Source organism: Seriola dumerili, unplaced genomic scaffold (assembly GCF_002260705.1).
Source record: "Seriola dumerili isolate Sdu_G_001 unplaced genomic scaffold, Sdu_1.0 BDQW01000052.1, whole genome shotgun sequence".
In the NCBI taxonomy this organism is placed as follows: Eukaryota; Metazoa; Chordata; class Actinopteri; order Carangiformes; family Carangidae; genus Seriola; species Seriola dumerili.
The window spans coordinates 19,777,503-19,791,050 of NW_019174307.1; the positions used below are offsets into that span (position 1 = coordinate 19,777,503).

General features: G+C 38.6%; 1 protein-coding gene across 1 annotated transcript; it reads left to right on the forward strand.

The window, feature by feature from the left end:
- Positions 1–563: 563 nt before the first annotated feature.
- LOC111218589 (interleukin-1 receptor-like 1) lies at positions 564–11,842 on the forward strand. Its single transcript, XM_022740958.1, has 11 exons — positions 564–586; positions 3,502–3,653; positions 4,335–4,521; positions 5,891–6,044; positions 6,289–6,351; positions 7,460–7,574; positions 8,436–8,584; positions 8,856–8,993; positions 9,799–9,963; positions 10,227–10,372; positions 10,963–11,842. The coding sequence occupies exons 1-11, from the start codon at positions 584–586 to the stop codon at positions 11,209–11,211; spliced, it is 1,521 nt and encodes a 506-aa protein (XP_022596679.1). The 5' UTR covers positions 564–583; the 3' UTR covers positions 11,212–11,842.
- The last annotated feature ends 1,706 nt before the right edge of the window (positions 11,843–13,548 follow it).

The following is a 13,548-nucleotide window of genomic DNA, read 5'->3' on the forward strand; positions in this document are numbered from 1 at the left end:
GAGTTTGTAGTCTACAAAAGATATGTAATTTCAATCACTAATGCCTTGCATAATTTCCTGTAAGTAAAGTATAATAATTTCTGTATACAAATTGCCATGTTAGTGCACTGCACTTGTACACTGGATATGCTTTATAGTGTTAGTATGAACTGTAGCATCGGCACAGTGGATGTTTGCATTCCTTCAGAGGTAAGTCTACTAGTTGTAGTTTTTCAGAGACAATGAGAGAACGTTACTTTCTTGAGGCGTCTGGACCAGTGTAAGTTTTGCCAGATACACTCCCTGAAACATCCACGCCCACACAAGTGCTGCAGCACACTGTTGTGAATAGAGGGATATTGCTAAAGAGGTTGGGAGGGAGCATTCAGTCCATGAATGTATCATTATGTGAATGTATGTCTCTCTGTGTATGTGTGTGTGTGTGAGCGCATGTGTGTGCGCATAACTTCCTTGTTCTAAAGTCAAGCTGATGCTGCCCACTCATCTAATTCTGCTGAAGTTGGTGATAGCAGAGAGGATAAAAAACCACACCGAGCAGAAGAATACAGACGAGCCCGACTGAAGCCACTATACCTCTCAACGCATGGTAAGCAAACGTTTTCAATAGTACTACAATGTTGTATGTTTATTTCAAACGTTATCTACTTTATTATGTTTATTTAAAGTTTTAGTGAGTATAGTTCAAGTTAACTATAAGAAATTCACAGATGTACAGGAAGACAGCACTTTATTGATACATTTTGCCGATTGTATCAATGTCCATCAGGCCCAGTGAGGGTACATTAGTTAGTTTTGCCGTCATTCACATATTTGCAGCATTTTAAAAAATCTTTATAACTGTAAATTAATCATAACTGTACTTAGACCTGAGTGGCCACAGCAAAAATTTTGTTCTCAATGTAATTCAAATTTTTAATTTATGAGAGTTCAATAATGTAAGACGTTTAAATCCAATTCATTTGGATGGGCACTTCAGAATAATGTCCATTTTGCAGCCATAGTGCAGGAAGCAGATGTTTGCTGTGTTATAGTCACTATAACATTATATAAAATTGTTTATTGCATTATGCCATTTGAGAGGCAAATAGAGTGGGATTGATTTGGTAGTTGGGTTTATTGAGTAATTAATTTCACAGTGTCTACACAAGCCAGTTAGAAACTGGTTAAAGCTTTCAGCATTTGTATATCAACAGTGACTCAAATGACCATGCATATTGTAAAACGGCTTGTTGTGCGAATCCTACAGAGAATTATCCAGCTCTGCAGCCCTACTGAGATTTATAGCCTGATGGCTTTTTTCATTTTCCATTCCACAAACTCTGCTCTCGTCAAAACTCTTTCCAGCAGCCAAAGGCAGTTTTATTAAAACAAGATGCTGATAAACCCATTGTATGCCACCTGCCCATCACCAAACACCTCATAGTGGAGCATTTAGTAGCTAAAGACCCAGATATTCTTCTCAAGAATTAGACTTTTGGACCCCACTGTATGTTATTAATTGTCACCTGTTAATGACCAAAGTTTTCCATTTTAATACCCAAGAATGCAACTGTTTTTTTGTTTGTTTGTTTTTTAAGGCAATTTTACTAGTTGAGAGCAGTAAAAATGCTGAATTCATACACTGGGATGGTAACTATTCAAAAGGTTTACTACTGCTGGTGATGTCTTTATGTGAAGTTATATTTACTGTAAATACCAGGACTGTGTTCAACAGTGTATTTTATCAGTGTTTCACTGAATGTGCAGTCATATCAAGGGAGGAACTTGCTGTTTAAGATTAAATCATTCTATCTCTTGCAGATAGTAGTTTACAACATAACTTTTTCCACTGCACGTTTTCATAACTGATGCTGCAAGTTTGTCACTAGTCACTGAGAATTTTTTTTACTTCTAAAACATATTCTTCACTTGACAGGGAGTGTTACTGGGCTTGGTGAAATTGTCACTATTTGACATTTTGCAGGTTAAATGATTAAAAAAAACAATATTTAAATTAAGTATTAATCTGTAATAGTTGCAGCCCAAATTTAGAGGTTGCAAATGGTGTTATTGCCTTTACCATTTTACAATTTACAATTTTTCTTATCTGTCTTTTATATTTGTCCTGGATTGGCCATAACAAACATCATGTTCGAGCATAGCATTGTTCATAAATATACTTGGTACCAGCCTAAGTTCAATTACATTCTTTGCGGTTGTATCATCTGCTCTGCAGCTGTATGTCTTGGAGAGAGGAGCAGAGCTGCCAGCTGGTAGTTTGTTGGATCAGATGTTGGGGTAGGCTGATGGACAGACCTGGTAAAATCTAAACCTGTAGTGAAGGTGGCCTGGGAAAGCCTGGCTGAGGCCCCTGTCAGCGAGGTCTTCAACTACAACATGCAACAGAACTTTTTTGCATCCCAGGGGAAGTCGAGGACATGAAATCTGAGTAATGTAGTTAATGTAGGAATTGTGCCGGACCGTTGCGGTGAAGTGGGAGCTGAGCTAGAAGACAAAGCTTAGCCTGGCTGTGGCCTGGCTGTTCACACCGGCAAGATTGAATTTATAACGTCAGCTTTTATGCGTTCCTGGACAAGCAGGGTGTTGCTTCTTCTGCAACAATGAAGTTAAACCGACCATCACCTTATGTGATGATCTGCCGGGAGGGGCCTCTCTCTGGCCTGTATTTGTCTGCTCATCCGTCTCTCTCTGTTAAAACACTCTAATTGATTTACTTATTAATAGAAGTTAATGGAACGCCATTCAGGATCACTTTAGCCAACTTTAACCCCTGTAGGTGCCACATTAATTATTTAACAAGAAGCAAAAGAATATGCTCTAACTTTTAATTTATTCTCCCTCCCTCAGCTAATGGATGCTTCCCCACTTATCTTCCTGCTCTTTGTGGCGATATCTACATCTGAATGTTCAGGTAGTGTATACATTATGATAAAGAAAAATACAAGGAAAGGAAGTGCATTAGTGCATCCCCATCAACCCACACACAATAGTGCTGAAGCTGAAGCTTAATGTATGCATAAGGGAGTGTTCTACAAGTCACCAGTTAAGAAACAGGGCCTGAATATAATGGTCTTGGACTTGGACTATATGCTTTTTTTATTTTTAATAGATTGCTTTATATTGCATAATAACAGGACTCTTGATCTCCTTTACAAATAACACTTATATATGGCTAGTGCTATTTCACCAACGAACAAAGCCTATAGCAGGAGGCAAGAGTGGGTGTGTGTGTGTGTGTGGGGAAAGTACTGGCATTTAGGCGGGGATAATGGGGAAACTGCTTGACTGAGTGAAATGACCAAGAACTATCTAAGTAGCAGCCATTACCAGCCTGAGGGATTATTAATTTTGTGCTTTTCACTTTTCTCCTCATCATCATCACTAAATTTATCATCTTCTCGCTCATTTTCAGAGACAGCTGAGCCCCTATGTGAGGACATTGAGCAGATCAAACCTCACCGTCTTGAAGGTGAAGCGTATCATGTTATGTTTGTGTCTCAGAACGACCTCCCACATCATCAGACCACATGGTACAAAAATGACTCCAAAATTGAGTATATCTCATCTGACAAGAAAAACAGAGTACATTACCACGGGGGAGAGCTCTTTTTCTTAAACCTCCTACCTGAGGACTCTGGACTTTACACTGCTCGGTAAGAATACTTTTCTCAACAAAACATTTTCACAACTTTGGAAACTTGGAAAGTTCTATTTATTTCTATCACTAAATATAACTTCAAATTCATGTCATGGTCTTTTTGGCAACTCTAAAATGTATTCTTTCCATTGAGATGATCTACTGTCCCTATATGTATACCAATATAATGTCCCTGAGACCTATCTCAGCAAAATGTTTCTGGTGAAAGCCTCTGGCCCCATGTACGCCCTCGTCCTCAGTCTGGCCCATATACTTCCACAACTGGGCGGATTCTGGTTGTTATTCTCCAGTGTTGGTTGACAGCCAGCAACATTTTCTTTTTGTGCCCCAGAATTGGTCCAGATGTGGAAGCAGCATCTGATAGTTTCACTGTATGTGGACCAGACTCAAGCAAATTTGTTTTCCCTTACCTTAACCCTAAGACTAACTTCCTTGGACGCTTTACCTGACCCTAACATATCACTAATCCTAACCAGTTATTTCTACTGTGCCTCACCATAACCCAACCAAAGCCCTAACTCCACCACAGAGGGGCCACTATGGAATTGAACAGGGGGCAAGTATTGTCTGAAGGGGGAACAGACTTTGACACAAGACAAATTGGAGTATATTGAGCCTAAAGAAACAGTCGTATTTGCCAGTATACATTAACTATCTGGAATTGCTTCTCTTCTAGGCATATTGACTCCTCATCAGGAAAGTGCAGACTCTATAATGTAAGACTTGGCGTACATAACGCACGTGACCAAAGGAAATATTTATATGGAGAAGTGGAAAAATCTGACCAGAATATTGAGATCGAATGTCCAGATCCCGTCAAGAACACGTGTGAAAAGTTTGGGGGAAATTTCACCTGGTACAAGGTACAGCCATTTGTGATTACAGTGACACCTGGTATGAATATCAGTGAATTATTACATTGTTACATTATTACAATTATGGTTTACAGGTTCGAAAGTACAAACCTTTTTTTGTTGTTTTTATTAGAAGTTTTTAAAAGTTGGAAATCTCAACAGTTGTAGCGCCAACAAGTCCATCAAACACCCAGATATAATATAGTTATTCTGTGCTATGGGACAGTAGCATAAAGCAGTAATAATGCCACTTTAATCATCAACATTTTTGTATATGTATTGCTATATATGCCCATATCTCTGCAACTGATGCAATGGCCCAGTGAGGTAATTTGTTGGTATGTAACCAAGACTCACGAAAAGACAACTTTGTGTAGGTGCGCCACAGTTTCATAATTATTTCCGAGGTAGTAACTGATATGAAATGGTTACTTCCTGTGAAGTTCTCTAGAAATTGGGTGCTGAGTTACTGTAGATGTTATGTCTGACAGTACAGACTGTAATCATACAGTACTACACCACAATGATTTACAACCTTACTCCATGAGATGTAGAAAAATTAATAGCGTACAAAAAAAGTGTGTTACTTTGTGGTCAAAATGCATAACTAGTCTGTCGTTGTCCATGGTTATAAAGTACAAGTACAAATATCATTCAACCAATATTGGGAATATGCTTTCCAATAAAAAAATATTTAATACCAAATTTTTATCCATTTGGTAACCCAGATTGCCAAATGGGTCTTGTCAGTTTTCTAGTTGTATGAATTCAACTGTATACATATATACATATATATATATATATAGTATATATATTTATTTTTTTCTGTAAATTATACTTATTTTTAATCTCAACTCAACTGTGGTTATCTTTTCCTACATCATTACTTTCTTCCGTCTTACAAACTCAAATAAATTAGTAGGTAGTTTCCCAGACACTTCCATTGAGGTGGTACAACTAAATTAAGCATTCATGTCTAAAACTGAAACTAAACCTCTGAAACTAAGGGACATGTAAAATTAAGCATTGCTTAACACTGTTTAATAAAGGCTAGAACTATTTGAACTAATTTGAACAATTATATATTTAGTTTATTATGTTTTGGACTCTTGGACTTAACAGATATTCCTTAAATTTACATTCATACTGTTCTATTTTCTGTAAAAGGATTATTCTGTTCCATTTTTTTTCCACAGTTTTTATTGTCTAATTAGAGGATTACAGAATGTGGTTATTTGAATAATAAAATGTATTTACACTCTCCAAATTCTCTTACATTCCCTCTAAGCTCCTCAGTTGTTTCAAATTCCTCTCATATGACTTTATTTGAGTCCTTCTTTATTTTCACTACTTGTTGCCCCTTCTGCCTCGGCTACAGGACTTCAATCTTCTTCAAGGCAACAACCATCTGCCTACTCTGTGGGTTAAAAATGCCGACAAAAATAACGAGGGCATCTACACTTGCATGTGTACCTGGCCATACAATCACAAGATGTACAACTCGTCAGGCTCCAGGAAGCTAAAAGTTTTAGGTGAGTGAGTTTTTTTCAGGTATTTGTAAACCTTTACTTAATATAGTGGGAATTTAAAAGAGCCATTGTGCATCCAGTCTGAGGGTAAGTTTGAGTTAGAGAAAAATTTCAAGAGTTTGTGTATTGTATCATTGTAGAAAAAATACTGATTATGGTGATAACACTGGAATGTGACCATTGTCAAGTGTCACACTGAAGAGAACAGAAGGGAACACTCATCGCTGTGTTTTATTTCTACTTGCAGAAAAAAGTATCTACAAATGTGAAATCCTCTCTCCGGCCAACAAGGAGCAGTTTGCTAATGAAGGTGGGAAAATTTCCCAAAATAAGACCATGGCGCTATCACAGCACTACAAATACAAATGTTCCTATTATGACATAACCACTTGCACCTTGCCGACACGTTACTGATTATTACTGTATTAGTGTTGATTTCAAGCTAAGTATCTGATCTGTGAATTGTTAGTGTTGAGTTCAAACTCAGATATGGGAAAGAGGGGGGAATCCCTTTAGAAGGAGGCGTATCAAAACAAAGTCAATGAGAAGTTAAGTTTTACTTTCAATTTCCGGCGGAGTATTACATCCACACACTTCTGAGATGAGAAGCAAACTAATGACAAAGAGTTTAACGGTTCAACTAAAAGACACTACTGCAATCAAATGAACATTACATATTAATAAGAGAAGCATCACATTTACTTTTAGTTGGAAATGTAACATATATTAATATATAATCTGCTGCCAACAAGAATGTCAAGATTATGGTTTATTTTTTACTTTAATGAAGTGTAATTCAAAGAATATACTATAAATATATTTCATTAATTAAATAAGAGTAAGGAAATGTCTAACTTAAAGAGTGGATGTCTTTTACTTTGAAATAATGGCATTCTGTGTACATTTTTCTTTTGTTTATTTAAAGGTTATCAACGTAATAAACTCTACTAACTGCTCAGTACTAAAACAAAACTGGATGTAAAAAAGTAAACAAAGCTAAGTGGAGGTAGACTAGAGCCCTGCTCATATATAGGTACTCCTTTGAGAGGAAAACACCATATCGCTCTCCGAAGTTTAAATTCCCAAAGTTTCTTTCAGACCTCTAGCAGAGTTTTGATGTACAGAACTTTCAAAGCACGGGAAACTTTGGGTATTGTTTCTTGTTATTACTTTGTGCCTTGTAGTTACTTTGGGTAGCCTGAAGTTTCCATCCTGGAGCAGAGCTGAAACTGTAATTATCTCAGTGTCTTAATTTAGTGTGTGGGCTTCAAAGCCACTCTATTCAGACAAAGCAGGGAAAAGTGAATAAATGAGAAATTGCTGCAATGTCTCAATGAATCATTCTGAAACTTCTCAATAAGGAGACACACACTGTGAATTCAAATGTTTTATATACTATGTCTTGTTCTTTCTACCAGGCTTTGGGATTAAGTTGAACTGCTCAGTTTACTGTGGGATTAATTTCGACCTCGAGTGTCAAGCTCGCTGGCAACCTGCCAATAAGAGGGATGGATACAATACAACCACCAAACTGTAAGACTGATCAAAAGCAGAACAGCACTCTCACTTGCAACTTACCGTTTGTATGGTGTTATTACATGTTTATCATTCTGTTCTAGGGTTGTCAAAGAATCGATAATCAGATACTAATCGATACTAAAAATTAGTATCTGATTAGATACTCATTTGCAACAATATAAAACGACCAACGTTAATGTGGGAGCTAGGCAGCGAACGTTATCAGTCCTGCGCATCTGTAGCGTTAATAGAAAGTGAAATTCTAGTATAGTGACAACCCTATTCTGTTCACTCATTCTTTAAACTGATTAAAAATACCGCACACGTCTCTGTTCAAACATGCACATAAACTGTCTCGTTAATGGAACAGCACATAAACACATCCACAGAAACCAACATACAGGCATTTGGTTTTCATGTGATGGCTGGCTGGTTAAAGTAAGGGGATTACCAAAGTCAGTAGGACACATCATCTATGAAGCATAAGTGTCTGCACCAAATTTAGTGCCAATCCTTTGGGTAGATGTCAGGATATTTTACTGAATAATTGAAAAAAGGTGATCTATTTTGGGCTTAACGGGAAAAGTCATTTAAAAACTCGTAAACTGAATGTCTGGACAAAATTTAATGGCAATCCAATATTTGTGGTGATATTTCAGTCAAGACCAAAGTGGTGAACCGAATGACCGTGATGGCCATCTCCAGAGCTACTCACATATCTAAAACAAAACCAAATATCTTGAATTTAAATGTTGATTTTGTGTATTTTTTTTGCCCTGGTTGGCTGCTGTAGTGAACCACTGGACTCTGTAAATCAACATTAATTATAACTCGTGTCCTTTTCTTCAATGAACCAAACTCTGTGTCCTTTGTTAGAATCATGGAGGACCGAACAAAGAACATCATCTCCACTGCGGTCTTGACTATCGACAAAGTGTCAGCTAAGGATTTTCTAAATAACTTTCAATGCATCGCTGACTGCTACTACGAAATCAATACTGCCAATTTAACTCTTAAGCGGAGAGGTCAGTGACATGATTGTAGATTGTTGTTCATTTGTAAATCTATCAGGCTTTGGCTACACATGCAATATTTGTTAGCTGAAATAATTGTTGGTTTTAATAAAATTTGTCGACAACACGAAAAATACTGACAGTCAGCCTTGTCATTTAGTGATACACACACACACACACACACACACACACACACACACACACACACACACACACACACACACACACACACACACACACACAGATACATTTTACTTACTTCAATTTTGTGTTTGTTTTCCAGAATCAGTAACTCCACTGATCGTTGCACCAGTGTGTGTGTTGTTCCTCTGTGTGTTCGCTGCTGTGCTGGTAAAGTGCTTTGCTATCGACCTCGCTCTCTTCTTCAGACGCTTCTTCCTTCTGAGCAGTCACAGAGAAGGTAAGGGTTTATGTACAGCTTAAACAACAGCTTTATATGCTTGTAGGTGTTTGTTTTTTTTTCAACTTTGAACTGAGCTGGACTAACTGTTACCCCCAACATCTGGTTTTTGGCCTAAACTAATCACCTGCTGACATACCCAAATCTCCAACCCAGCTGTTGGCAGTTGAGTTACATTGTGGGTAATTTAAAGAGAATAAGAAGAAGACTGTCAGGAGTAAAAAAGATGGTATATCTGGTTTTTCTACATTGACTTTGACAATGTTTAAAGAGTGCAACATTACACCGATAGAGTACTCTTTCAATTCACAGCAAATGGAGCTGGAAGCTATTCAAACTGGTTTTTATAATTAATGTGTCATGTGGCTGGAATATGTGCTTCATTCTGCATGTAAACAAGCATGCACAGATGTGGCGGTTTTCTTTTATACTTGTACAGATTTTGAGTATTACATTACCATGTCAGATTTGAACATGCAGGGCTCCATCTGTTGAGATTTGTGAGGGTCTGTCCATCAGCTTCTCTTTCATCCTCTGTGACCCATAGTTACCCATAATACCCAAAGAAAGATTTGCAATTTTGTTAATACGCATATTTGTAGAAGCAATTTTCCAGCCGCACTGAGATTATATTTTTAGCAATGTTTCTCATTGAGTTACTTGAGATTGACTTGAGGGGATTTCAGTCAGAAGTAAAAGAACGAGACCAGCATCATAAGCGACTGCAATGTAGCGTGGGTGACAATGAGTCAGAGTGAAAAAAAATGGACACTTCAGCTTCCATTCATTTGTTTGTATTGAACAGATGCAAGGTTGTACGATGCCTACGTAGTCTACCAGATGCAGAGCACTGACAAGGGCACTGAGGACACACTCAGTCAGTTTGTCACACAGATTTTGCCCTCTGTCCTCGAGGAAAAGTGTGGATATCGACTCTTCATCCACGGGAGGGATGACATACCTGGGGAAGGTCTGAATTTTATTTTCTTATTTTCTTATTTACCTCTCACCTCTTCCCTCTCACACCCCCTCCTTGCATTTGCTTCTTCTTCTTCTCTACTTTTTTGCTTTAAACAGTTAATAATATTAAAAAAGAAACCATCATGGTGAATTTCTCTGAAAGAGTCATTTACAGCACTTTGGGGTGATTTTGTTGTGCTACAAAGCCTGAGGAACATTTTTCATATCATAACATAAAATAGTTTTTGTTAAGCATTTTGTTTGACCCCACAGACCGTCTGGAGCTGGTGGAGGACAGCATAGAGCAGAGCAGGAGACTGATGGTCATCCTCACCCCGGGTTCAGGATCAGAGCCTGAGATCACAGGCCAATGTCCTGCCTCAACCCAAAACTCAGTAATAGGAGGATTTGACTGGCAGGTAGGAGTCCAAGAAATGTAGAGAAAAACCATTAAGGCACTTACTAAGGCAGTATCCCTGCCAACTATGCACAGACATGACTGATTAATCATGACAAGAATAATTGAATTTGTTCAAAATATTGGGACACAGTTGAAACTTGGGTCCAAATGGTCCAGACTCAAAACTACGACTATTGCATTGAGTAATGAGTCATTTCTGTCCATGTATCTGTGCCAGCTATGGAGTACGCAGATTCTCTGTCTCATTTTTTCATGTAGGTGTGGTCAAAACATTGATACATTGTTTGATTTCTTAAATTAAAAACATGATGAAACATTTACATGTGAATAGTTGGCAAAAAACTAATATTGTTCCAGAACATCATTATTTGTTCTTCTGAGACGATGAGATAATCAAGACTGAATCATCATAGAACTATTTGATATCTTGAAACAAAGTTATACTCTTTGAATTCAAGGCCAAAAGAACATTGTGAACAACCATGGCTATTCTTGGCTTTCATATTTTATGCTACTTAGCTAAAGAGTTCTTTGATTGCACCAACAATAGAAAATTAAAAAAAAAAAATGTCATTGATCATTTTCCAGGTGGGGATCCACCATGCGCTGGTCCAGAGGGAGATGAGTGTGATTCTGATTCAGCTGGGGGAAACTGGGCCCCAAGGATACACAGACCTTCCCGTCGGCTTGCAGCACCTGATTCGCAAGAGTGCCCCACTGAAGTGGCCAGATGGTTCACGGGGTGCTGCCGCATGGACCTCGCGCTTCTGGAAGAGGGTGCGATACCTGATGCCCGCCACACCAGCCAGAAAATGTTCTCCCTCTGTGATTATTTGAAGCCCTTGTGCAGTTTGATTTGCTCTGCCCTTCCTGGAATGACTGACCTGTAGCATGTACTAAAAAAATCTGAAGGATGGTCCACACTCACTAGTCCTTTTATACAGATGTGTGGGAAAAATCGCAGGCGTCAGCAATATTGTTTATATATGAATGATGCAAATAAGTCCAGAAGGAATGTGTTTATTGTAGCTATATAGAGGAAGCTTTTGGATCTTAATAAGGATACTTATTTTGGATATGTAAGAATTTATTATGCACTTTGTATATGTATAGTTTAATATATAATCTGTCAACTAAGTCAGCATAAACTCTTTGGCGTCCTCCTGTATTGATGTTCAGTATGGGTTGATTATCCTATAAAAATAAGCAAGGTTTTGATGGTTTCATGACTACTGGCCAGGGTGCTGTTTCCAGTACCAACAGAGATATACAGTATAGGAGTATCGTGCTGTTTGTGGGAACCACTGTGGTATTCTCTCTTCAGCTCTGTGCTACTGGACAGCACAGCTTCTGTCATTCTGTTTGTCTGGTTGTATTTACTGTTTGTTATGAGCTTTTACTTTGAAATGTATAGGTTTAGCATCTGTTAGAGGCTACCCATGTATGTCTAATCCCCATTGTTAAAGTAATAAAGATAAGGTAATTTAATACATTTATATCAGTGGCATGCGGTGACTTTTACACACAGGCAGGCACAACGTAGTTGCAACTCCACACCCCCCCCCCCCCCCCCCCCCCCACAACTCAGAGATTCAGTACCCAAAAAAATATGGACCAGACTAACATCTACCTTTTCATGACAGTAGCAGTAGCAAATCTTCAGTCTTCTTGGATCTTCAATTCAGGGCCAGTCCGGTCTCATGGTTTTGTGCTGCCTGTCTTTCCTGTGCTGGACGTCCTGCTCCTGCATCTTGATGCTCTCTGCCAGGACATCTTCACCTTTCCCCTTCCTGTCTGAAGAAGTTTTAAGATTATTTTAGATTGTCTGATCCTCTGAAGTGGCACTAAACACATCAAATGTGCAGCATAGAGGAAAAATATCCAATCACTTCAATGATAATCTTCAAAAATATTTACCATTACCTGACAATGACACACTCCAGTGACAATGTAGAATCCTGTATTTTCCAGCCTCAGTGTTGTTAATCCTCCCGGCTCATTGTCTGGACTGTAGTTGGGAAGCACAGGGGAACTTCGCTCTCAAGTAGTCATAGCATTTCTTTCTAGAGTGAAATCTATAGTGCACATACATTTCACTGCTACGCTCACAGCCACACTGCTAACTTATAACTAGCTAGCTAACTCTCTACTCTGGTCGCCAGCCTCACCCCTCTCTCTCTCTCTTTCGGACAACCTACGTACTGAGCTATTCCAGAAAGGAGCTTCACTACTCCTGTAACAATATTCTGTCTCAAATTTACAGCAAATCTTGCATAGAGCTGATAAACTAATGTAATTCGCTTGTTGCTGCCTCTTCGCGCTTAATAAGCAAGTCTGGTTTCCACATAAGTCTGCGCATGTGCAAGATACGCACAACCTCAACGCGCATGCGCGAATTAAGCCGCTTTCGAAAATGACAACAACGATAAGCACAGCGGCTGGAAGTCAAGCTAGCTTTCAGGGACAATACCCCGCTGCCATCACAAGTGGGCAGTAAATTATATGATGAATGCAAACAGGCAGCAGATCCTTGATGAAACAGAAAGCTTTCCTGAGACCAAACATAAGGAGAAATGTCGCTTCCACTTCAGTATTGTTCAAATCAATGTCTATTTTTTAGCTTTAACTGGGCGATTACACTGCTTGCCTTTCTTGCCCCCCGACGGCACGCCACTGATTTATATACAGTGTAGGTTGTGCAGAAATACAGGTTAAAGATGCAGACGAAAATGGCAAAAGAATGTTAACTATAGTCCAATTCGTTTTCGAGAAGCAAAAACTGATATTTCATTATTATAGCGTCACCTATCAGATAATTAGTGTAATTTTTTGTGCCTGTGCGCCTGAGTTTTTCTCAGGTAGTTTCTGCTGCGGAACGCATGAGAACAAAAACAATAAGGTCCCAACAGCATTCACGGCTTGGACCTCTAATTAAATAATTTTCTCCTATCAAACTAACCTTCTGGGGATATTGGCCCACCATTGAATATTTATTGATTTAACTGTAGTTACACCGTTTGTCCAGCAGAGGGAGACAAATGCTACTGTAGGTTCACCATGACGGTTGTCTGCTAAATCTACCACGTCCTCTTCAATACTGCAAAGAATAGCTCTGTAGTTAATGAAGCTTATTTCTCTGGTAGGATTACTTTGCTTATTTACAGTTTGCTGGAA